Here is a 26,054-nt window from a genome sequence, read left to right as displayed (position 1 = left end):
TTAAAACATTTCTAAGTCAATATTGGCTGCATTGTATTTTGTGAAACTGCTAGAGGTTTTCTTCATGATCTTAGATACAGTCATTTTGGGGTGAACTTTCATTGTGAACTGCATCCTTTATCATTTCCAAGTGTCTTCCTTCATGTAATCGAATGCTTTCTGTCCTGAAATCAGTCTTTTCTGATATTCAGATTGAGACCCTCTGCTACTTGGGCTTTCACTTGCTTGGTTTGCTTTCGAGTGCTCATATTTTGAACCTTTCAAACCAAGTTTACATGGCATTCTGTTGGGTTTTTTTGTGTGATTTAATCTGAGACTGTTTAATAGGGGCTATTAAGACAGCACGGACTTCCTGGATGGCACTGGTGGTAGAGAAGCTGTCTGACAATGCAGGAGACATAAGAGACATAAGCGACTTGGATTGGACGTAAGATCCCCTGGAGGAAGGCATGGCAACTTACTCCAATATTCTTGCCTGGAGAATTCCATGGACTGAGGAGCCTGGTAGGGCTACAGTCCATAGGGTCACAAAGACCTGGACACGACTAAAGCAACTTAGCACGCATGCATTAAGAAGACATATGTATATTATAAGTGTTCTTTGTTTGTCACTGTATTTTATGGTGCGTGTTTATGAATTCTAGTTGCTTTTTAAAAAAAAAAATCTTTTACAATATGGTCTGTGTTTGTGTGTTCCTAATAATTTAGAAACTTTGTATTTTTGTTTTAGTGGTTACATCTGTATACAAGAAACTTCAATATAATATATTCAATTCTCCGTTTCTTAGAATCTTCTGAACTCCTTCCTCCCCTTTTCTCCTCTGCTTCCTGAGTTGGGTTTCTGACACTTTCTAATGTAATTCTAATAATGGCACTTCTTTTCCCAGTAGATGGTGCTAGAGACACAATATAAAGAGCTTACTGTACAGACATCCACACGGAGTTCAGTCAAGTCCTCTAAACCCTGAGCAGTTCTGAGGGCTGAACTTGTCGGATCTCTAACATCAAATCCTGGGTGGTAGTGACCCCACCGGGCTGTAACGACTGTCCTCTGAAGTCTGGGTGACCAACCATCTCCCGCACAAACTTTAAAAAAGACAACAGTTAGACTGGAAAAAAGCAGCTGTTTTCATGGGTTCAACAAGATTTTAATCTTACCAACACATATTCCAAGTGATCATTTATGTTTTGCTTTCTTTCCTAACTTTAAATGGTGCTCACAATATTTAGTGCTTTCTTAAAGCCATATTTGACTCAAAATCTAACCCTTTTAAGATAGTCCTAATACGATTGCCTGGGTCAGTCAAGATTATTTACTTTTCTTGAGTTTAAAGAAAAAAGAAAGTCATGGAATTTTCATGAAGGAAGCACCCCAGGGCACCTTTCATGTCTATTAACCTGATGTTGTGCAATCTACAAATCAGTGTTTACTTTAGTTTTTCTCTCTGTAAAACAAAGCTGCTATTATTTGTTGCCCTCCACATTACATGGAAATATTTGATAAATGATATGCCTGAACATTTTCAGGAAGATGGCATAAATAAATGGGCCAAATTTCAGGAAATACATATATATATAACACAAGCAGAGCTTAGAGAGGGTAAGAATTCAAGAACAGCAGAGAAGTCCTGACTCAAAAATCAGACAATGGGGATAATCCTAAAATGAGATTTTTGCTAAATAAGAAGAAAAAGAGAAGGTTCTAATCGAATCTTTCCCAGCCTTATGCCCTGACACACTCCCTCATGTGCTTGGTGGTCAGGCATATGAAAACTTTTGTATTTGTCTCCCAGACTCACTATGTCTTTGGACTCTTTCTTATAACTGGAATGAGCTTTCTGGCCCCCCACACCATTCTGGCAAAGTCCACTAGGGTATTTAAGAATGCTTATTCTCCAATGCTATTTCCTCTGTGAGGGAATATATCATCCACAGCTAGAACTAACCCCCTTTTTGACTTTGTTCATCCTACTTTGAACATACTTTCCCCCAAACATTCATCACATTAAGGCATAACTCTAGGATTATATCAAGCTATATATCTATAGGGAATGTGAGCCCCTAAAGAGCAGGGACTGTATGTGTCCTACTGATTTTTGTATCTTCTGAGCATTAAGCAGAGTCTTTACTTGATTGAAAACCTGATGAATGAATCAAGTAAACAGATAAAAAAACGGGCAACTGTGAATGTTGTAGCATCCTGTGACAAAGTCAGAATGAAAGATTTAGAAAGAACCTTAGGAATTACCTCATCTAGTCCCCTCGCTTTGCAGATGAGGTTGGGACCCAGACAGCTAAAGGGACCTGCCCAAGGTGACGCGTCTCCATCGTGTCAGAGTCTCCAGGCCGCTACTCAGGCACTTTTCACCTCCCCTTGGATGGACTTGGCTGCAGCCCCTCCCACCCTTAATCCCCAAATACTCTTGCTTTTTCTAAGAATTTGGAAAATGAATGTGCAGTTGTTTTAATTTCTGTTTATCCGCATACGTGAGTTCCTGCTCTGGTGCTAAGAGTAGAAGGAGATATGAAAATAGCTCTCTCAGCAACGCTGAGTGTACATAAAATGAAGCGGAAATGAAAAGGGTGCCTTCAGAGAGGATGTCACATCACCAGACTTCGGTTTTGAAGCCACCAGAAAGCTATGGTGTCAGCAGAGAGAAGCTGTTTTCTTTTTCTTTGGGCCACACTCCAAAGGCATGTCGGATCTTAGGGCCCCAACCAGGGACTGCACCTGCGTGCCCTGCATTTGAAGCATGAGATCTTAACCACTGGACCACCAGCAAAGTCCCCAAGAAGCTGCTTTCTGATAAGGATTTCTTACCATCCTGAATAAGGCTGGATGTGTGCTAAGGTCTGAGCAGCAATGCCTGGCAGATGCCGGGCTCTGACCCAAAGATACGGCGTTATAGCTCTGGGACAGGGGAGTGGCCTGAGGCAGTACTTCTGTTTCCCCATTTCAGGGAAAGTCTGATTGCAAGCCCAACTAAGGACCCACTTGAGGTTGCTGTCATGAATTCTGAGTGAGACAGTAGCTTTTTGGTGGCAACGGTAGAGAGCATGGAGGGGTAGGACTAGTCAGGGTTGGGCTTTGTTAGGAGAACACAAGAACACAAAGAGAGGGGAAGGGCATTGAGAGCATATGAAAAGGGGTGATCCGAATAATGGACTTTTGATCTTAGTAGGGAAGGAGGTGAGGAACAGTGACAGGGTGGTGGGATCAGTGCTACAGGTTCTTGTAGCACTGAAGAATTATTGAAGCTGAAACAGACATCTTACATTATGATAATAGAAGGCAGCGATAAGAGGTAGTAACAAAGTCGGGGGTATGACCCACAGACCACAGGAGTGAGTAGCTGCAAAGCTTGGAGGACAAGATCATTGCAAGAAGATGTCAAGAAGCTGAAAGGTCATGGTATCATCAATACGGATAATAAAATAATTAAGAATTATGACAAGAGTGTTGTTGGAGTGACAGTGAGCCAGGAATAAGGTCGAGTCTATGGAGTAGCTCAACAAAGAGAGCTCATGGGGGTGTCACTGTAGCAGCTACAGCTGCCTTATTCTTGCAAGAAGATAATGTGGACCTGAGCAGTGGAAACAGGACTCTCTAACATTCCAGATCTCTGTCACAAGGCCTTAAATCTTCCTCTATCTGCATTCCTGATAGAGTTATAATTGCCGGCTCTCTGGAAGTAAAGGAAAAAGTCACCCTTCATGAAACTCATCTGCCTTGATTCATATCTCTTCTCTCAAATGAGGGATTCTTAGAGGAACTTGGCCTTTTCCCCATGACTGCCTGTGGCATACTGCATTTTTCAAAGATGGCCACTCCAGGATAGATCCATCCCACAGGCTCTACTTACAATGTGATGCTGACACTCCTTCACCGAGAGGTGGAGTCTTGTTTCCTCCCTTAAGCCTGGACGGACCTTTGTAACTGCCTTAACCAATAGAACGTGGCACAAGTGGTGCTATGTGATTTCTAAGGCCAGGTTCTAAATACAGAGTGGCTTTGGCTTGGTCCTGTCTGCCTCAGAACATCTGCTCTTGAGCCTGGCTGCCAAGTTTTAAGAAACTCAAGTTGCATCGAAAAGCCATGTCAAAAGCGGTATTTTGGCTGACAGCCTCCAACCAACAGTCAGCATCAACTGCCAGACAGGCAAGTGAATGAGCCTTCTGATGATTCCCATCCTGGCTCTCTCATCTTCCAACAGAGGTCCTAGACATCAATATGCAGAGACAAGATATGCCCTGTCTAAATTCCTGACCGCAGTGAGAGATCATAAAGTGTTATAGAGCAATAGATAACTAGTGTACCGCCTTGGGATGTTTTCACCTCTTGGCACTTGACAAGTCCTGACAGGAAGTGAATTTATCCCTCCTTGCTATTTTTACATAGTCAGAAGTCCCTTTAGATGATTCTGCCTTAAGAACACTAACCCTTGCAATTACTTTTGCATAGGGAAGAAACAAATATAAATTTGTTAGCTCACTCTTTTTTGAGTATCTTTTATGTACCAGGCATTAATCTGACCTCAGGGGGTCTTCCCTGGTGGTCCAGTGGTTAAGAATCTACCTCATAATGTGTGGGTTCGATCCCTGGTTAGGGAACTAAGATCCCAGATGCTGCGGAGCAACTAAGTCTGCACGCTGAAACCACTGAACCCACATGCCACAGCCAGAGTCTGAGAGCCACAGAAGATCTCGCATGACCCAATGAACATCTCGAGTGCTTCAACTAAGACCCAAGGCAGCCAAATTAATGAATTAATTAAACTAAAACAAAACCACAACTGACCTCATGGGACTTAGAATCTGGTGAAAGAGATGGACGATAAAATAAAAACTCACAGGAGAGTATGACAGATGCAGTGAGTATGGTGTTCAGAGGACCCTGATGGAGCAGGAAGCGGCAGCAGCTAGTGCAGCCAGCGAGGTCAGGAGAGGTTTTCCAAAGATGTGTCCCAAGGCTGATCCTGAAAGGTAAGTTGGAACTGGCTAACTTGACAAAGGCATAGGACTACCATCACCTGTGAAGGACAAGAGTGGTCACGCGAGTGTCACTCTGGCAACTACCGCTCCTCAATCTTGCAAGAAGATGATGTATATCTGATTACTGGAAACAAGATTCTCTAACATTGCAGATCTCTGTCACAAGGCATTAAATCTGTCACAGGAATGGACTCTTGTTGTCCATATTTGGGGTGAAGGCAAGACAGTTATGTTATACATATCCTATGGGCTCCTGGCTCTGACAATTTTTTGGGCAAAAGTCTTAAGAAACAGAGCAGAAGGTAAATTAGTCCTCATGAGCTCCTGGCTGAACGCTGACTACTGAAATGATGTTCTGCGTAACATCTGGACGCTCTTCTCAGTACCTGACTGAGAAAATTCACCTGGGGTGAATTTTAATTCCATGCTTTTAACTTCCCATTATCTGAAATAACTCTTTTTGCTACCTGGTGGCCCTAGTGCCTGACTCTGAGAAGATAAACAGATGGTCACTGCAGGAGTCACTGGGTCTTCATGTTTATTCATTTTTTAGCTCTCTCCTTTTTGGCAGGTCCCCTTTCTAGCTTATCTCACACAACCCAGTGACATAAGTGCACAATGAAAACCAGAATCCCTCCAGACAGTCCTCAGCACAAGGAACTCCTGTTTATAATAACAATTAAAAACCATTTTGAGAAGACAGAAAAGAAAATCTGGCATAGACATTCTAGAAAAATTTGCGGGGGGAGGGTAGGTGGGAAGAAATTTTCTCTAATAATTTTTTCTCCTTTGAAAAATAAAGAGTAAAAAAAAATTAAGTATGTTATTCAAAAATTATTTTCTATGATTTGTCCTATACATTGACTTATGAATCTATCTATGTAAGATGTCTTAGGATTTAGACAGACTTACCAACTGACCTTCATAAATTTCTTTGCCTCTGTAAAATTCAATTTTCCCACTTATAAAATTGGAGCTAATAGTGTTATCTACCAAATACAGATACTGTGATTTTTTTGTTCTTCTTTTTGTTTGTTTTTGTCTGAACCATGCAGATTGCAGGATCTCAGTTCCCCAGTCAGGGATCAAACCCACGCCCTCGGCAGTGAAAGCACAGAGCCCTAACACTGGCTGGCAGGGGGCGTTTAACTGAGGGAATGCTATGAAGGGGTTTGTGCCTCTTGGCCAGCACCTGGCATATAGTCAGTGCTCTCTCTGTCTGTCACACATACACACTCCAGAAATACAGAGAACAGAACAATTATTCATTATGGTCTTTAAGTTATTAATACTACAGGAAAAGTACACTACTTCCTCCAAAGAGCACTGACATTTTCATTAAAAAAGATTTCTCTTTTTTGAAACTTTCTCTCTTAGTGATTTTTTAGTCTGAAACAATGGTTTTTTAAGTGTCTCTGAATCATGGGCTCCTTTGAGAATATTCTAAAAGTTATGGGCTCTCTCTGCAAGAAAATGCACACACACACACACACACACACACACAATGTTCCTAAAACTTCCAAAGTCCAGTGATACATGCCTGGTTAAGAATCTCTGATCTATATAGCCTGGTGAGTATTTTCTGCCTATCCCACTACTTGTCACAAAACAAGCTGCCCTCTGACGCTAAAATGCACCTTTGGAATGTTGCAGTCCCATAACCTGAGGTGTTTAGTCAAGAAACGCAGCCTGAGTGTCTCCTGGCAGATTCCTGTAGCAGCGTCGTAAAGGCCTTGTGCAATACACCAGGCCTCCTTCCAGACTGCTTATGACTCCTCCATATTCTTGCAGCGTGGACAGCTAGTATGTGAAAGGACACAGAAGCTAGCCTTAATCTGAGCGAGTCAACAGCACAGAGAAACTGCAGGAAAATAATGTATCTGAGAAAGTGCAAATTGCCCCCATGACAGCTAATTAAGCAAACTGTCCTCTTGGTCACAGGATATATCAGAAGTCATCATCACCAATTATTATTACCGGCTTCAGGAGCATCCTGTTCACTTGCTGGGAAAACTCAATAGATGTCAGAATGGATTTTAGAGTCAGAAAGTCCTGGATTTAAATCCCAGCTTTCTTTGCTATAAAAAATGGTGGAATAGTAATATAGTTGCTATCAGGGACCGTAGCCAAGGGTAATAACAGCATAGACTTTGGAGTTAGGGAAACTTGCTAGAAACGTTGACTCCACCAATGACTTACCTGTTTAACTTTGTGCAGGTTACCTGACCTCTCCAAATGCCCATTTTTTCCAAATGAGGCTTAACTGAAGCATAACGCCTATTTCAAAGGGTAATTCAATGAGCTAAGGTATGTATATATGCTTAGCTCAGTGTCTGGTACATATTAAACACACAGTAAATGGTGACAATGATGATGATGGTGGTGGTCATGCTGCTGCTGCTGCTAAGTCACGCCAGTCATGTCGGACTCTGTGCGACCCCATAGACGGCAGCCCACCAGGCTCCCATCCCTGGGATTCTCCAGGCAAGAATACTGGAGTGGGTTGTCATTTCCTTCTCCAGTGCATGAAAATGAAAACTGAAAGTGAAGTCGCTCAGTCGTGTCCGACTCTTCACGACCCCATGGACTGTAGCGTACCAGGCTCCTCCGTCCATGGGATTTCCTAGGCAAGAGTACTGGAGTGGGGTGCCATTGCCTTCTCTGGATGGTGGTCATAATAATAGCTAATACTTACTAAGCTCTTAACTAAATTCCAGGAACTGTTCTATGCACTTCACACATATTACCTCATTAAATCTTCACAACCAATGAGGTAGGTCCAGTTATTACCTCCACTTTACACATAAGGCCCGCAGAGGTAAAATACATTGTTCAGCATCACAGAGCTGGTGAGAACTGAAGCCTAAGCAGTCAAGGTTTGAGTCTGTGTTAACTACTGTGTTTTTCTGATTGTGATGAGTCAAAATCAGCCCTTTTAAATAGCCATTCATGGTCATACCAAGGACTCAATTCACTAAGGCCAGTGAATTGAGTCCATTTCTCTGGCTGGGGCTCCTTTGCCTGCCCCGTACGTTTCAGCCCCATGGTGGGGGACCTACTGCCCAGGAGCAGGTGCATTTCCAGGGTCAGAGGACATTGATCCAGGAGGGTTTGGGAAGGTGGTCTTGAAAGGAAGGTCAAGACTACCTTCCCAAACCCTCCTGCATCCACTGGACTTTGGCACATAACTACTCTGGCATGAGAGGGACAGCCCTTCTACCTGACCACACAGAGATACAGTGTTTGGGGTTTGCTTGAGGATTTCAAAAGGTGAACACATTGGGGCAGAAGAATTTTCCTGCATGTTTGTTTTGCTGCTTCAGAAGCTCCAACTACAAAGGGGGACCAGGAAGCCCAGGCTCACAGGAAAACCCTGGCCTTCTGCTCTCCCCCAAGAGTCACAAGGCTTCCACAGTCATGGTTCACAGGAACCCAAAAAGATCAGCAGGGACAGGTGGGCTGATGTCCTTACACCATGGAAAACATAGTCACTAAACACAGAGAGCCAAATTATGTTAACAGCCTAGGTCAGAGAACAGAACCTGTGAAGGAGAGGGGAGAAACCAGTCCAGTCTTTCTGGTCAGGTGACCCAGTGGCTGTGACAAGAAATGGCTTTATGTGGGGGATTTAGCCCCTCTGATCTCCATCAGTGCTTCACCTTCTCACAAATCACCCCACACAAATATACCATCTAAGCTTCAAGGCACACGCCTGTCTCCCTCATCCTGAATCTGCTGCCCCAAGCTCCCCTGACACAGAAATGTTGGTTCCATTATAGCTGCTCAGCCTCCTTTGGCTTAGTTTGAACACAGTTCTGTGTTTGTACTAGTGGAGCGAGGCAGGCAGCCTTGAAACACAGGGCCAGCCGCTCCAGTCTCACTACCTGCAAGAGGTGGTCATTATCTTCTCTGCAACAGAGTGCCCTACATACCCGGAGTTCTACTTGTCTTTGCACCTGTCCCTGCCCACAAGGATAACCTCACATGCTACAAATGTGGGAGCAGTTCTCTGTCCTGGGAAGAATTCTAGAATGGAGACATAAAAGGAAAGAGGAAGTACGCTCCCCAGGAACCAAATGCAGTTGCATTCAAATATAAACCACTGGCTTCTCAAATTGGGTCACATGGCCTGTGGCTCAGGGAGCTTGGAGGGATGAAGCATCCGGGCTTCAGTGAGCAGAATCTGCAGGGAGTCATCAAACAGCCTCTGATCTGTGGCTAATCTAGATGAAGATACAGGAGGTTTTTCTCAAACGATGACAGAGAGCATGAAGCTGGAAGGCAGATATGCTTGGGATAACAGAACCAGGAATCCAAAAGAAAGTATAAAGTGGGGGGTAAAGCACTGATGACAGGATGAAATTTATGGACAAGAACAGATGTGTGAGTCCTGCATGTGTCTGAAAAATAAAAACCCAAACCAAAGGATACCACCTAGATTTAGATTACAACTCTTAATCCTAGGTACAAAACAATCTGAAGTTCTATTTCCTCACTAGTGAAACTGGGACACTGTGGCCCCTCCCTCATGAAGTTGTTATGAGGATTAAGAACAGTTAATACAGGGAAAGTGCTCAGCACAGTGATGTGATGATGGTTGTGATGGTAACAGGTAACATGTAGATGGTTCTTTGTACAGTGCTTCATAGCCAGGCAGTACGGTTCCAGAGCAGGTGGTTCTTAACCATCGTATTATAGTAACTCTCATAAAGCTTAAATCTAGTTAGTACAATTATTACCAACTAAGGGAGAGATGTGGGCTGCCCTGGTAGCTCAGCAGTAAAGAATCTGCTTGTGATGCAGGAGACATGGGTTTGATCCCTGGGTCGTGAAGATCCCCTGGAGAAGGAAACAGCAACCCACTCCAGTATTCTTGCCTGGGGAATCCCATTGACAGAGAAGCCTGGCGGGCTACAGTCCATTGGGTTGCAAAGAGTCGGACACGACTTAGCGACTGAACTATCAACCAAGAAGAGATGTAGCTAAGCCACAGTAGGTGTGAAAATGACTTTAAGGATGTGGTTGGCAGTCAGTTCAATGGAAGTTACGTAAAGACTGTAATGAGGTTGTTGACAGTTCTTGTTACTATTTGCAGCAGAGGCATCACAGGATGACCTGAGGATGTTCTGCCTCAAGAAGAAATGACTTTGAGGTGACAGGACAGCTGCCTGCTAAAGTTACGAGGCTGCTCTTTAGGGACCCAAGGCCCAGGACTAAGCCAGGTGGGGGTCAGCGCTAGGTAGACAGATTTCAGCTCAATATCAGGAAGGCCTTTCTGACATGCTGGTCCAGGATGGGCAGTGAGCATCCTGCCCAGTGTCAGCAAAACCTATGGTTCTGAGATTCAAATACTCGACAGGTGAGTGGTGGTTGGAGAAGATAAGGTCCTGTCCAGCTGAGACATTCCAGGGCTATAGGTACAATGGCCCATGAGACAAACACAATGCAGAAAGTTGTTCCCTTCGGGGGCTCCCTGTGATTTCTGGTTAACTCTTTCCTCTTTTTTTAAATAAAAATCTCAGCTTGTCTTACCTAAGGAAGCCATTGACGGAGAGCAGTTCTTTCCAGAATGAGCTACAAAGAAAAGATTTTTGTAAGAGAGGCCCAGGGTCTTCCCTGGTGGTCCAGTGGTTGAGAATTCACCCTGCAATGCGGGACCCCTGGTCCAGGAAGATTCCACATGCTGCAGGGCAGCAAAGCCCACACACCAGAACTACTGAAGCCTGCGTGCTCTAGAGCCCATGCCCCTCAACAGAAGAAGGCACCATGCATCGCAACTAGAGGTAGGCCCTGCTCACCACAACTAGAGAGAGCCTGCGGGCAGCAATGAAGACCCAGCGCAGCCAAAAATAAATTAAAAAAAAAAAAAAGCATTGACGTGGGAAGTCCTGGAGCAGAGTGGGGTATAGAGGTAGCTAAGGGGTAGCAGGAGGACTCAGGATTGTTAAGGAGAGGAGTCAATGGGCAGAAAAAGATGCCCAAAGTGAGGAAAGCAACAAAAGTTACAGGAGGTTACACAGAGTGGTGTAGAGCCTTTTCAACAGCTACTCAAAGCATGGACCAGGGAGCATCCGCGCAGGCATCGCCTGGTGCTTGTTAGAAACAGGCTCCACCCACACCAAGTCAGAGTCATTGCCAAGTCCACCAGGCGACTCGTGTGCACTTTAAAGGTGAAAGACAGTGATGTGGAAACCATCTAAGACAGACCCGGGCTCACGTGTGCTGTGCTTTCGTCTCCAAAAGAAAAAGAAAAAAAAGGTGGGGCCGGAGGAAGACCTGGAGTCTGATCTCCATGGGGATGGCCCAGCTGTGCCTTCCAGCCCAAGCTGCTCCAGTGATGTCTGTGTCTTCCGTCGGGTTCAGAACAGTCAGTCAAATCTGCATAAGGAAGCCAGCTGTAATGGGGCCTGTGGGCACAGTTACTCATCTGACACCTAATTAAGCCATCTTGACAAAATCATCTCTAGAATGCCCGTTATTATTTTAGGAAATGACACAAAGAGAATGATAATTAAAAGTAACAGCCTCGGAGTGAATTTGGACTTCATTCCAGTGGTTGGCAAGTCAAAGCACCTTGGGATTTTTTTTTTAAGGTAACATTTCTATTAATTTTCATAGATCACACAACCTCAAAGCTTGTCTCTGCTGCAGGTTTTTTCCTCTTTCCTTTGCCATTGCTTTGAGTTTACAGCTTTATTCTACTGCTGTTTTTTTCTTTTTTCCCCACTGAGAACTTTTTGATCTTGACTTACAGTGGGGGAGCGCACTACTTCTGGATATTCCATGCCATCTGAAGCAGAAAATGCCGAACACCATCACATGACGTTTTTCAGGTGAGAAGGCAATTTTACACTCCACAGATGGGCCCATGCGAGGCCTGTTCATGCAGAGGATTTTTCCACCCCAGACTTCCACCCAGATGGTATCCGGGATTTGTGCTGAAGTTCACCCACTGCCTTCCTGCTAGACCCGCTCTCCTCCTGAGCACCGCCATGTTCCCCTGGTCTTCAGGGTGTCCGTCAGGGCGCTCACATCCTTTGTCACCTGCCCGGGCCCACTGTCTATGACCTGAGCCACTTGGTCAGTAACACCCTCGCTGTCCAGCCTTACGCCCTGTCCCCTCCTCCTGCTCCTCCTTCCTGACAAAATGCACCGAGGGATCATCCCACAGTCCACTTTCTCTGCTTCTGACTCCAGCTACCGAGAGAAATGGAGAGAACCCCCAGAACCAACTGCGGCCACCACAATTTCACAGTCTCTGTCCTCTCCTGGATTCTCAGCAGCACTTGCAAACATTTCACTTCTCTTCAGTCAGCTCTGCTCCTCTCCCACCAAAACCCTCCTCTTCCTTGATCCTGCATTTCCATCTTAGGGAAGCACCCTCTTCCCTCTTTTCAAGTTGTTTGAACGCAGATTCAACACCAGGGGCTTCCTGAGCTCACTTAGGCAGCATTTACAGCTCTACATTTGAGCAAATGAATGAGAATCTCTAGGGCGGTCCCGAGATGCCATATCTAGACATTGCCTTAGCTGGGAACCACTCGCTGGCCTACATTCCCTGACCCTCTCATCTCATTCCCAGTTACTCACCAGTTGTCAGTCTGGCTTCTCTCCTCACATCTGAGAAAGGGGCAGCAGTGACAGCCACTACAGCCCAGGCATGCTGCCCAGGTTCCCAGTTCTCTGGAAACTGATGTGGCTGGTCAGTCCAAGACAGATGGATACCTTTTCTCTTTTTTTCGCCTTCTTCCTCTGACCATCTTCTCAGTGCCATTAGTGTGAGTCTTTCTTGCACTTTAAATAAGTTTGGTGGTGGCCTCCAGTTCCCCTGGGTTCAGCCCTCAGACCCCTTGACCATCTCAGTCTATGGTTCCTCCCTGGGAAATCCGTATGGCTTAATCTACAAAACACATGCTGAATTACATTCCTGCTCTCATTTCTCTCGTAATGTATCCATTCGTCCAACTCCTTGCTGGACATCCCCACCTGGTTGCCCCCCAGGCATCTTAACCTCAAATATCCCTGAGACCAAATCCACAGTTCCCCCAGCCCTTCCCCTTCTTCATTCCAGCCCTGTGCCAGCTCCTCCTCCTCTATCCTGTGCTACTTAATATCTCTTAATATCTCCATTTCTGCTGCCCGGGAGCTGCCCTAGAAACCCAGACGCCATCCTATAGCCTTCCTGCTTCCTCATTTACTACATGTCATTCAGGCTTCCTAAGTTTTACCTCTTAAATATTGTAAGACTACACTTCTTCCATCTGACTTGTTGCGGTCATCCTTATTTCTTGCTTGGTCTACTGAAATAGACTCTTCATCAGACTCTGTCTCTAGTCAAGCCCCACCCCTGACAGTGGCTGGGGTGATATTTGTAAAATGCCAGTCTTGCTAGGTCCATCCCCTGACTTAAATGCTTCAAAGTCTTCCAGGATTGAAAGATAAAATCCTAGCTCCTTAGGATGGCACAGAATGCCCATGGTGACTATATTCAAATACCAGGCTGGGACCAGGGTGATGCAATCAGGGACCCAGGGTTCAAAACTTAAGGAGACACTCATTCTTGGGTGCTGACCCTGCACCTTCATGGCCCTGAGAATGAGTGCTGCCTTACATTTTGCACCATAAAATTGCCTCACCCTAGCCTCCACCCTGCCCAACTGTCTCTGTAGCTTTTGACTTAACAGTCCACCCCCACTCCCACCTTTTGTGCTTAGTACTCTTACTCTCCTTGTTGCCAGACCCTCACAGACACACCTCTCAAAGCTCAGAGTGATATCAAGAACGCCTCTTCCAATCCTGCCTCTATGGTCCCTTCGTTCCATGGGCATCACCGCTGCCACTGCCCTGACTACATCAGTCTCCACTCCCTGTGAGCTTCTCAAGAGCACACACAGTGTTTCTCTGGCTAGCTGAGAATCAGCTGGTGCTGATCAGCAGCAATCAGCAGGTGTTCTACCAATGTTGCTGCTAAGTCGCTTCAGTTGTGTCCAACTCTGTGTGACCCCACAGACGGCGGCCCACCAGGCTCCCCTGTCCCTGGGATTCTCCAGGCAAGAACACGGGAGTGGGTTGCCATTTCCTTCTCCAATGCATGAAAGTGAAAAGTGAAAGTGAAGTCGCTCAGTCGTGTCTGACTCTTAGCGACCCCATGGACTGTAGCCCACCAGGCTCCCCCATCCCTGGGATTCTCCAGGCAAGAACACTGGAGTGGGTTGCCATTTCCTTCTCCAATGCATGAAAGTGAAAAGTGAAAGTGAAGTCGCTCAGTCGTGTCTGACTCTTAGTGACCCCATGGACTGTAGCCCACCAGACTCCTCTGTCCATGGGATTTTCTAGGCAAAAGTACTGGAGTGGGGTGCCATTGCCTTCTCCGTCTACCAATGTTAGCTGAACTGAATACAAGCCTGCTCTCAGAACTCGCTTGAGTTAGCCTCAGACCCACAGCTACCTCTCATCCGCTTCAGAATGACCTCTAAGGACTGCTATGTGCCAGGTATAAACTCGAGCCAGGCCTCTGTCCAGACCTCTGAGGGCAGAGGGGTGGCTGTTAAACCATCAGCTTTCAAAGGGTGGTAGTCAGAGTTTTAGCAAACGACTCCCCTTCTGACAAATTAACTTGATGTTAGTCTGAACTTTCCAGAGGAGTTATACAATGTCTGGCCAAGCACTATTTCTGAGCTTTCTTCCTGCCAAATTTTCAGCATGCTGGCTCATGCTTGCCAATCTTATAGCAGTGATATTTTCTAGTAGGGAACACGAGTAGCTTTGGGAGTTATTCTGGATCTCATAAAGTTGTTCCCGGGGCCATTTTATAGAGTGGGTTTCAGTAACACATCCCCTCGGGGGTATTGTTGCTGCCAGGAGAGGTCCTTGGAGTTTCTGTTGTTGAACTTCATTGAGTACCATCTAGGAGGGATCTGTCATAGACAAAACAGCTCTAGGGTAAATAAAACTGTAGCCTTATTTAGGGGCTTCCCTGGTGACTCTGATAGTAAAGCGTCTGCCTGAAATGCCGGAAACCCGAATTCGATCCCTGGGTGGGGAAGAGAGTCTGGAGAAAGAAATGGCAACCCACTCCAGTACTCTTGCCTGGAAAATTCCATAGACAGAGGAGCCTGGTAGGCTACAGTCCATGGGATCGCAAAGAACTGACCATGACTGAGTGACTTCACTTTCACTTGACTTCTTTGGGGATGCGCCCTGTGCTATGTCCATGGCTGTATGTTCTCCATACAGCCTGGGTATATACCTAATTTGCTCAGCCTTCTACCTTCCCCGGGGCTGTATTGTACCTGGCACCTAGTACGTGATATCATCTGGTGACAGGGCATGGGAGGAGAAACTTGGGGGCCAGACTTGGACCTGGAGGGGCTAGTCTCCAGAATTGCATAGCTGAGGGTAACAAGCAGAACACCATGCTCTGGCTTTCCGCTTACAGGGAGGCCCAAGAATACTGGAGTGGGTAGTCTATCCCTTCTCCAGGCGATCTTCCTGACCCAAGGATCGAACCCAGGTCCACCGCATTGCAGGCAGATTCTTTACCATCTGAGCCTCAGGGATGGGGAAGGGAAGGAGTAATTGATAGCATGTGCAGGGTGGCTACTTCTTGGTTTCACTTTTCTGTTTAGCATAGATAAGTTTTCTAGCTTCAGGCCAAAGAAACCCAGCCTGAAACTCCCTTCTAGCTCCCTACTTTGGATCTATTACTAAATCCTGATAGAACATCTGAGGTAGACGCAGGCTTAACGGAGAGGAAGATAAGGGAGCCTGGGCACACAAACTCTGAAACAGATTATGTCATTACAAAACCCCCAGAGCAACAAAGAATCCTCTGTTTCCAGGAAATAGGGGAAATATTTCTAAGGAGGAAGTGTGGGGCTCTGTGCAGCAAGGAGGGGTTATAAGGTGGTCCCTGTGGTTGGGGGGGAGGTTCTGAAATAGGGGCATGAGTGAGGCACAGTGGGTGATGCGCCGGGGAAGCAGCTGGTGTCTGGCCTGAGAGCCACGTAAAACTTTTTTTTAAACTGAAAAGTATTATAAAGTAAGATTTGCATTTTTGTTAGATAACTTTAGCAACAAGATGGAGGACAAATCTAGAGAGATTTTTCACCCCCTGGTTAGAGAACTGTTGTCCGCATTCATTTGGTCTTTCGCTGATCCCAATTTATGAAGTTTGTAATACAAGCCAGGCACTGATCTAGAGAAGAAAAGATAGCCTACACCAGGACTCAACAATACATATTGAGGAGACAGATTGAAGAAATACTTTGTTGTTAAAAATCATCAAGACCTTGGAACTTCCCTGGTGGGCCAATGCAGGGGAAATGGGTTCGATCCCTGGTCCAGGAAGATCCCACATGCAGCAAGGCAACTAAGCCCATGTCCTACAAATACTGAGCCCGTGAGCCACAACCACCAAAGCCCTCATGCCCTAGCCCACACTCCACAGCAAGAGAAGCCACTGTAACGAGAGGCCTGCACACTGCAGCGAGAGAGTAGCCCCCTCTCGGCAACTAGAGAAAGCCAGTGTGGAGCAATGAAGACTCAGCACAACCATAAATGAATACAATTTTTAAAAAATCATTAGGACCTAGTGACTAACAATATGGGGGTAGGTGGGAGGAGGGACTGAAAAGGAAAGAGGAAGCATACTGATGAATGGTTGGAACTAATACTATGTCCAGAGGATTTTTAGAGTATACCCTGTATGATACCATAATGAGGGATACGTGTCATTATACATTTGTCCAAACCCACTGAATACACCACACGAAGAGTGAACCCTAGGGAATTCCCTGGTGGTTCAGTGGTTAGGACTCTGCTTCCACTGCAGGAACTAAGATCTTGCAAGATGCATGGCATAGCCAAAAAAAAAAAAAAAAGAACCCTGATGTAAATTGTGAACGTTGGGTGATAAAGATGTGTCAATTTAGGTTTATCAATTATAATAAATGCACCATCCTGGTGGAGGATGTTGATAACGGGGAGGCTATGCCTATGTGGGGCTTCTCTGGTGGCTCAGTGGTAAAGAATCCACCTACCAATGTAGGAGACACAGGTTTGACCCCTGGGTCAGGAAGACTCCCTGAAGAAGGAAATGGCAACCTGCTCCAGTATTCTTGCCTGGGAAATCCTATGGACAGGGGAACCTGGCAGATTACAGTCCATGGGGTCAAAAGAGAGTCAGACATAGTTCAGTTACTCAGTCGTGTCTCACTCTTTGTGACCCCAAGGACTGCAGCATGCCAGCCTTCCCTGTCCATCACCAACTCCCAGAGCTTGCTCAAACTCATGTCCATCAAGTCAGTGATGCCATTCAACCATCTCATCCTCTGTCGTCCCCTTCTCCTCCTGCCTTCAATCTTTCCCAGCATCAGGGTCTTTTCCAAGGAGTCAGTTCTTCACATCAGGTGGCCAAAGCATTGGAGTTTCAGCCTCAGCATCAATCCTTTCAATGAATATTCAGGACTGAATAAGTTGGACACAACTTAGCGACTAAACAACAGCAACATGCATATATGGGAGTAGAGGGTATGGAAAATATCTGTACTTTCTGTTCAATTTTGCTGTGAACATAAAACTTCTCTAAAAAAGATTAAGCTTATTAAAAAAAAAAAATCAGTAGGACCTGACAATGATATTGAGTGGGGTAGGGAGGTGGGATGAAAAAGTAAGAGGAAACCTATTGATGGAGGGTTGAAACTAATACTATACCCATTACTTTAGAATTATATAAAGTCCAAAGGATTTTTCTGTAAGAAGCTCTGCAAAGATTAAAACACGTAGATCAAAACAGTCTTCATTTGCACTATCTTTGAACCAGGAGACTACTTTGGGATTTGTTATTTCTCCAGGTCAGAGACTTAGACCTGCCCTAGGGAAGTAATTATAAAATCAACTGAATTGTAGGTTGAACCCAGAGAGGTTGAAATAAAATACAAACGTCTTGCTGAGCTTCTCTCCGCAGCCTCGTGGTAAGCCTTTCCTACCAGTTCTAATTTTGTCAAAATGGGGTTGCTTTCATGTAATTTTAGAAGGAGCTTTCAAAAATGGAGAGCAGTGAGAACCGCAAGTGAACGCAGATGGGCTGGGGGACAGGGTGGATTTCATTTTATAAAAATGAAAAGTATCCATCTCAAGGAAGAGAGTAAGATGAGACTTTACTAATGTTACTTTAAGAGGCAAATCAAATCATTCACTTTGTTAATTTAATTCCTTATCTACAACTACGAGTAAAGAATAGCAAAACTAGAAGAAGAAGAAAAAAAAAAAAAGCTGTGTGTTTTAAATGCCTGTAAAGACACATGCTTAGTTCTGCACTGGGTTGTATGCATCATAAAGTCATGCTGGGCAAGTGGCCCAGATCGCCTCCAAGTCTCACAGTTCTGTAAGGCAAAAGGATGAAATATAATATTTACAACCCTGGGAATGAATTAATCCCTGAAGAAAAGAAGGACTGAATTTTCTCACCTGCTCACATTCAGCTGGCTCAGAACCTAAGCAGGGCACCAAGGACCGGTTTCTTCCTGTTGCCACAGGGCAGGACACCAGATTCAAGCCTTGAAGCTAAATATCTGACCTGTCAGTGCTGGGTCTTTGTGGACTTCTACCTGTTCTTCCTGGTAAATAGCTTCTAGGAGTTTCACCTCTGGTAAACTGCAGGGACAGCCCTGACAACAACATCAAAAACATTCTCAAGAATAGCTGAAGATGCCTCAGGTAACAGAGTATGCACCCATCCTAAGCAGTAGCAAATGCTATATGGGCTGCACTTTTTTTTTTTTTTTTAAGTGGAGAAAAGCAGTTGATCAGAAGAAGCTAAGCTCCACTTACTGCTGACATGCAAACCCAGCTTTGACAGCTGAGCTGCAGCTTTGCTCCTGGTCTACAGGTGAAATGAGCTCTCAGCCTTGCAGAAACGTATTGGTGCAGGAGAGAGGTGCCTATGAGCAAGGACCAGGCCTCACACTTGCTGGGGCATTTCTGGTGGGCTTTGAGGAAAAGAACAGCCTTCTACCAGAGCAGAGAAAGGGGAAGAATGAAGAGGCCACATAGGGCAGGCTCTTGTCTTCCATGCTTTACTGACAGAAAGGGCTGAAGACATTTTATATGTCCTCAGCTGTCAACAGGAAGAAAGGCAGGAGTAAAACAGGTACCCAAGGCTGCTGGAGGTCCTCATGCCCTGCCTGTAGTAGAGATCTAAAGGCAGCTATAGGACTTCCCTGGTGGTCCAGTGGTTAAGAATCCACCTGCCAATGCAAGGGACACGGGTTTGATCTCTGGTCTAGGAAGATTCCACATGTCGTGGGGCAGCTAAGCCTGTGCGCAACAACTACTGAAGCCCTCGTGCCCTAGAGCTCTTGCTCTGCAACGAGAGAAGCCATTGCAATGAGACGCACACGCTCTGCAGCTAGAATAAAGCCCTCATGCAGCAATGAAACCCAGTGGAGCCAAAAATAAAATTAGAGAAAAATAATAAACGTGGCTATAAGTTTAAGATGAGGGGATCTCATCATATTATGCTTGCTTTGGTTCCCTGAAATTCTCTGTCAGGGTATTCCTTTCCTCTCTCTGTAATAACACCCAATCAGTAAGACTGCTGCTACTGCTGCTGCTAAGTCGCTTCAGTCGTGTCCAACTCTGTGCGACCCCATGGACTGCAGCCTACCAGGCTCCTCCATCCATGGGATTTTCCAGGCAACAGTCCTAGACTGGGGTGCCATTGCCTTCTCCCATCAGTAGGACTGAGAAGAACAAAATGGAGGACAGGACTTTACTTCTACCCCAAACATACACGGGGGGAAGGTTCCTTTTTGCTGAGTAGCTCAGCCATAGTATTACAACTTCCGTACAGTAAGAGGTGTTACTTTCTATACAATGGGTTTTCCTACTACCTGAGAAGTTACTTACTGAGGGTCTATAACCAAGGTAAAACACCCTCAAAGTCTAGATCTGCATCAGCATTTCCCTTAAGAGCTCAGGTTACAGCCTTTATGAAGGAGTTGAAAAACAAATATAAATTAACAGCCACAAAAGATGGAGACTTGGCCTCTATCTTTGTCTCTCTCCTTTTTTTTCTTTGTAAATATTTTGTGCAAATACTTGTCTTTGGTTTTCTTTGCAGAAAAGCAGAATAAACTGAGAAAAAGGAGAAATGGGAAGGAAAATGGTGAGAGAAGCGGGGAGGCCACCTGTATAAAAGGTGGCAGAAGAATGAGAACTGACAACCATCCAAAGCTTTATTTATTTAGTTCCTAGCTTTCTGTTTCTTGGCTATATGGTGATCCTGGCTATCTATATAGTCAATAAATTAATTTACTTTTCTTTTTTTCCCCCTCTCTTGTCTTTCTTTCCAATCTCCCAGAATGTTTTTTGACATCTGACCATTTGTAGGATACAGGTCGAGTTAAGAGCCTGCCTCAGTTTTAACACCAGACTGCCTGGGTTTGAACCCCAGCTTTCCACTGCTCTTTAAGTGAGTGCTCCTCGGTACATGACTCAAACTCCTTGTGTTACAGTTCCCACCTCCATTAAATAAGAAAAATGAGCAGAACCTGGTTATAGGGTCGTGGTATGGATTCTTTATTTATAAAGTGCTCTCTGAAATGGCAGCCATGATTATTATAAACCCTCACCTCATCTCTCAGGTAAACAGTATCTTCCTTTGCCTCAATTCAACACGACTGCAGTCTCTAGTTACTGTATATCAGTTCCCAGAACTCTTAATGAGTGCAGCTGGTCTCACAGGTTTCTTGTAGTATGTCTCAAGGAAGTGGGCTTGGGGTTCAGTGCAGCCCAGTTCTGGCTGAATACCTGGTACACCTGTGAGTCTGTCCTGGGTGGATTGGCCTTGAACCCCAGGCAAGCCTAGGGTCATCCAAGGCCAACCCAGGACTGCAGCCATAGCAGAGCCTGGTGCAGATCTGACCTGGCCCCCACAAACCTCTATTGATCCATCCATAATTTTCTGCCACCAAAAGCATGTGCTGAATGCTTCAGAAGCCCAGCACTGCCCCGGGGACAGTCTTGCTGTTTCCTGCACTGCCCATTCTTGTCCATCTCCATCCAAAACATCTTTCTCCTTCTCACTACCTGGCAAAATTCTACTTGCCTTTCCAAGATTTATTTCATTCTCATCTCTTCTATCATAGGGATTATATCTATCTTGACATTATTTTCCAGGTTAGTGGATAATATTCTGGCTTGACTCCTCCACCAGTCAATTCCTGGTGAGCCCAGCTACACTGGGGAGGCATTTTTTTTTTTTTTCATGTTGCAATAAAAGCACATATTGGGCAAGAAAAATTTATTTCTAAGAAGAAACATATTTCAGTGAATGTTTAAACCATATAACACTCCCAGAACAGAAACAAAAACTATCATGAAATTTTTAATCTTCATCCTTAGAAGTCCGTCATCTTCAGAGCCAGGTAAACAGAGCCTCAAAATCCACCATCATTACCAAAATTGGGGAGGCATTTCTGAATGACCAAATGACTTTGGACTGGCCTCAGTTAAGCCACTTGCCTGTGGGCTTTTGGTCAATATTAAGAGTCAGATAAGGGAGAATGGATACATTTATATGTATTCTGAGTTACTTTGCTGTCCACCTGAAACTATCACGACATTGTTAATTGGATATACTCTAATATAAAATAAAAAGTTTAAAAAAGAAATGTAATCTGAGCTCCTACAGATTTCTTCTTGGCTGAAAGTGGGCCAGACATGTGAAATCTTACATCACTGAAGGGGAGAATAGAAGTTACCACCCTTTTTGGAGGAAGTTCCAAAGGAACAATAGTTGTTTCTTAAGCATTTCTGAGAAAGAAGGAAGAAAACATCCCTTAATTTCAGTTTAAGTGCCACTGGGCAAACAGATATAATCTATGAGGGACCAGCTAAAGTATGATTATGTAAAAGAAAATTACAAATTTTTCATGAGCTCTGAAGTTGTTGCAACTTATTTACGTAATAGAGTTCTAATGAATTTGATGGTGAAGATGGTAGTAAAATGTTATACTAAGAGCCTTATAGAATTACAGAATGTAAGAGTTACAAGTGACTTTAGAGACCAATTGTTGGTTCTTAATCATGAGTATGGTGCTTCCTTGGTGGCTCAGCAGTAAAGAATCTGGCTGCCAATGCAGGAGACACAAGTTTGATCCCTGGGTAGGAAAGATCCCCTGGAGGAAGGCATGGCAACCCACTCCAGTATTCTTGCTAGGAAATTCCCATGGACAGAGGAGCCTGGTGGGCTACAGTCCATGGGGTAGCAAAGAGTTAGACACACTGAAGCAACTGAGTACACAGGCAATCACGAATACATGGTACAATTTCCACTGGTCCACAGAAAACTAAGATAGATTTGGATAATCAGTTGTCACATTCTTTTACAAAGTAAGACAAATTCAATTTAAAAGGTCCTTCTTTATTCCAAGATTAAATTTTTCCCATTTTTGTGGTGTTAATATATTCTTTCTTTTATGAAAAATGGTGACTATGAATGGTAGTTTTTTTTTTTTAAATGTAGCCTATTTAACTCTGCTTCTTATTATTATCCGAATCAGTTAAATTTTTTAAATCAAAATATAATATGCATATATTCCCAATTAATTTTAATAGCTCTGTATTTGTAATAGCTTTCTAGCTTGGCAAAATGAAAAGCTGAGCAACCTGAGATAAATTTCCCTAATTTTTTAAAATAAAATTTATGGGTATGATTTATAAAAATTTATGAACCCTGATTGAGTTCAACATCCTATTTGCAAAAAAAAAAAAAAAGGAGTCTGGAGAGGTTAAATATTAAAGCATTATACATGCACTGAAGGTCCCGTAGCCAGTCAATAGCCAAGCCAAGACTGGAACCTGGGCTCTTGCCTCCTGAAAGTTCAGAGCTCTTACAGCCTACTCAGCTTCACAGGCGTCCAGGATTAGTATAGAGGGGAGAATTTGACCTAAAGCTACTTACAGTGCAGAACTGTGATGAACATGAGTTTTACGTGGTCAATTAGATTACATGTTAAGTTGTATTGTGCTTTGCCACAATTATCTCTTACAATCACGACAAATAATCTTTACCTGGCATGAATTATGCATTTTTGTGTGTGATTTTCATCTGATCAAAACTCAGTAGGATAACATAAAATTTTACAAATATACAGAAAGAAATATGCCCTTATTTCATCACCTCGCTCATAAGCTACTTAGCTCATTTTCTTACTTATCAGTCACAAAACAGTAGCTGCCACTATTTTTCCCTTGCAGCTCACAATATAAGAGTTCCAATGCAATAATTCTGCCTCTAGGACAAGACGAGCCAGCTTCCTCAAGCCTACCTGTTAAGCCACGTCCTTATCAGATAACACATGTGATCAGACCAAGGTAAATATAAAAAAACCCTGGAGCCAGGAAAACATTCAACTCTGTGATGCCAAAAAATTGTAATCAGAGGAGCTGATGAAGAAAGCATTTGTCTTTCTAGACTTCTGCTCTGCCTTCCCTTCATCCTCTACTTTTGTTTATTTTAGCTTTCTTTGATGATGCTTTTAACAAAATCCCAGTAAGAATATGTACCTATCGCTTTGGGGGTGATTACTCCAAGTTAATTTCTATAACCTGCCACAGATAATAGTACCCCTGCAGGTCATCTTGTTGTCATCCATCTGTCCCCTGGAGCCAGATGGGGGTACACATATGATCCAGTACAAAATTACACTCATCAATCCTGGAGATAACACACGAACCAAGGTTTCTTCTTTCTTTTTTTACACTGAGGTAACTCATATATCATTTCTAAGTGCACAGTTCAGCAATGATCAGTATATTTACAAGGTTGTGCAACCATCACCACTATCCAATTCCAGAATCTTTCACCCCCAAAGAAATCTCATACTCATTATCACTCCCCATTCTCCTCTGTCCCCAGCCCCTGGGAAACCACTAATTGACTTTCTATCTCTATGGATTTGCCTATTGAACGAAGGTACTTTTGATCCCAAATAATAATAATAACCAAAGTGACCTCAATTCAGTTAACCCAGGACACACACAAACACACAGATACACACACACACACACACCCATGAAATACCTCTCTGGCAACACCTCACCTTCCCTTCTAGTATGCAAGACTCCTTCCATGCCATTCCCCTGTATTTCAGAGGTGATATACCTGCATTTGTCTTACTCAAGATGCAAGCCATCCCACCTTTTTCCTCTTCTGTCAAAAACCATGACATGTTCTATCAGGGTTCTGCATTTGTAGGGTAATGCTTAGGTAAATTCCCCTCTGCTAAGATGCTAAGAAATAACAGATTAACAGTTTAGTGGGGACCTTCTGAAGTCTAAAGCTCAGCTGGAATGACCATCTGACCCAGTTGTTAGGGACTATCTCAGCGTATGCCTGTTGCCTGGCTTAATTATTAACAGCATTCCCTTTCCCTCTCAATATTGTCATGGTTTGAGCGTCTAACTACATGGTCTCCCAACCTTACCCAAAATAAATGACTAATTATGGTAACTATGAGCACTGTGTCAGGCCAACAGGGGAAATATATTTAGGGAAATGAAGTTTTAATGTTTCTCACACTGCACCCCAGTTCTGCATTCCTGTAAAAGGTTTAAATTCACCAACCTGTAGGAATCAGGACTTCATCCACAGGCAAAAAAGCATCAGCTTCTATAGTGACTTCATGGTCATATATATTTGGGGAACCCTGGGAGAGAAAAAGTAGAGAAAGAAATGAAGATTTAATGCTCAGTCTTATATATTTGCTTTACAACTTCTCTTGCAGAAATGATTTCAAGTATTGATGAAAACTTCAGAAACCTCATTTGACTGATGAGGATGACTAATGTGTTCATTTAAGTTAGGTAGGTAGGGGCTCAGAATAGTAGCCGGTACATCTGAAAGAAGATTCCAAGGATGATCCCAGCATGACTTTTCTGAATGGAATGATGAAAGTGAAAAGTCAGAGAGACAATGGTGGTTTGAAAGCCTTTAGGGTTTACACTTATTAGCAGAGGGGTTTCTTCTACTCTTCACATGCCAGGCAAAGAGAAGAGCAAGGGTCAGCAACCTGTAACACACAGGTGCTGGGTGTTCAAAGCATCGCCTGTAGGCTCGCTAGGGGTGGGCCATGTCACCACTTCTCTGGCCTAGTTCCCACCCAGAAGTCCCCCACTCCCTGCCACATAGCAGAAAACTGGGAGTCAGAACTGGGGTCCCAGCTCCTCCATAAAGACAGCCTGCCCTCCTGGCAGAGTCCAAGTCTGGTACATTAAGTGTTAGTTGGTGGTCAGGAAGGCCTGGGGTCTAATCCTGGCTCCCAGTGAGTGGCCCAGGGAAGTCACTAAACCTCCTGGAATCTCACTTCCTTCAGCATAAGACTGGGCTGATGCACCCATTCTCTCCAGGGTTCTCATGGGGAACAGTTTAGTCAAATGTGCTTGCAAACTGGAAAATACACATATGTGCTTCTAACAAGAAGGGTTATATTTTAACAGCAGTATTTTTAGTTAATTAAAAATTTTTATTTATTTATTTATTTATGGCTGTGCTGGGTCTTTACTGCTGCACGGGCTTTTCTCTAGTTTCACAGAGTTGGGGCTACTCTTTAGTTGCAGTACGAGGGCTTCTCACTGCTGTGGCTTCTCTTGTTGCAGAGTACAGGCTCTAGGGTGCACGGGCTTCAGTAGTTGTGGCCCACAAGCTCAGTACTGTGGTTCCGAGGCTCTAAAGTACAAGCTCAATAGCTGTGGTGCACAGGCTCAGTTCCTCTGCACCACGTGGGATCTTTCCGGATCAGGGATCTAACCTGTGTCTGACGCACTGGCAGGCGGATTCTTGACCACTGAGCACCAGGGAAGCCCTAATAGCAGTGTTTTAGAGCTTCCCAGCAAAAGATGTCGGAGAAGGCAATGGCATCCCACTCCAGTACTCTTGCCTGGAAAATCCCATGGACGGAGGAGCCTGGTAGGCTGCAGTCCATGGGGTCACTAGAAGTCGGACACGACTGAGTGACTTCACTTTCACTTTTCACTTTCATGCATTGGAGAAGGAA

General features: G+C 44.3%; 1 protein-coding gene across 2 annotated transcripts in view; it reads right to left on the bottom strand.

Annotated features, from left to right (window-relative positions):
• Positions 1-26,054, bottom strand: part of GALM (galactose mutarotase) — a 54,829-nt gene that overhangs the window by 7,311 nt on the left and 21,464 nt on the right. The window contains exons 4-5 of one of the 2 annotated variants that reach the window (XM_061432126.1): positions 24,626-24,707; positions 10,525-10,566 (exon numbers count right to left, since the gene is read on the bottom strand). In XM_061432126.1, the coding sequence (XP_061288110.1) occupies positions 10,525-10,566; positions 24,626-24,707 (124 nt within the window). The remainder of the gene's footprint in view (positions 1-10,524; positions 10,567-24,625; positions 24,708-26,054) is intronic. The other variant, XM_061432127.1, reaches the window with a different exon arrangement.

This window comes from Bos javanicus, chromosome 11 (assembly GCF_032452875.1).
Source record: "Bos javanicus breed banteng chromosome 11, ARS-OSU_banteng_1.0, whole genome shotgun sequence".
Taxonomy (NCBI): domain Eukaryota; kingdom Metazoa; phylum Chordata; class Mammalia; order Artiodactyla; family Bovidae; genus Bos; species Bos javanicus.
The sequence above is the reverse complement of the archived record's forward strand: the minus strand, read 5'-3'. Positions and strand labels throughout refer to the sequence as shown.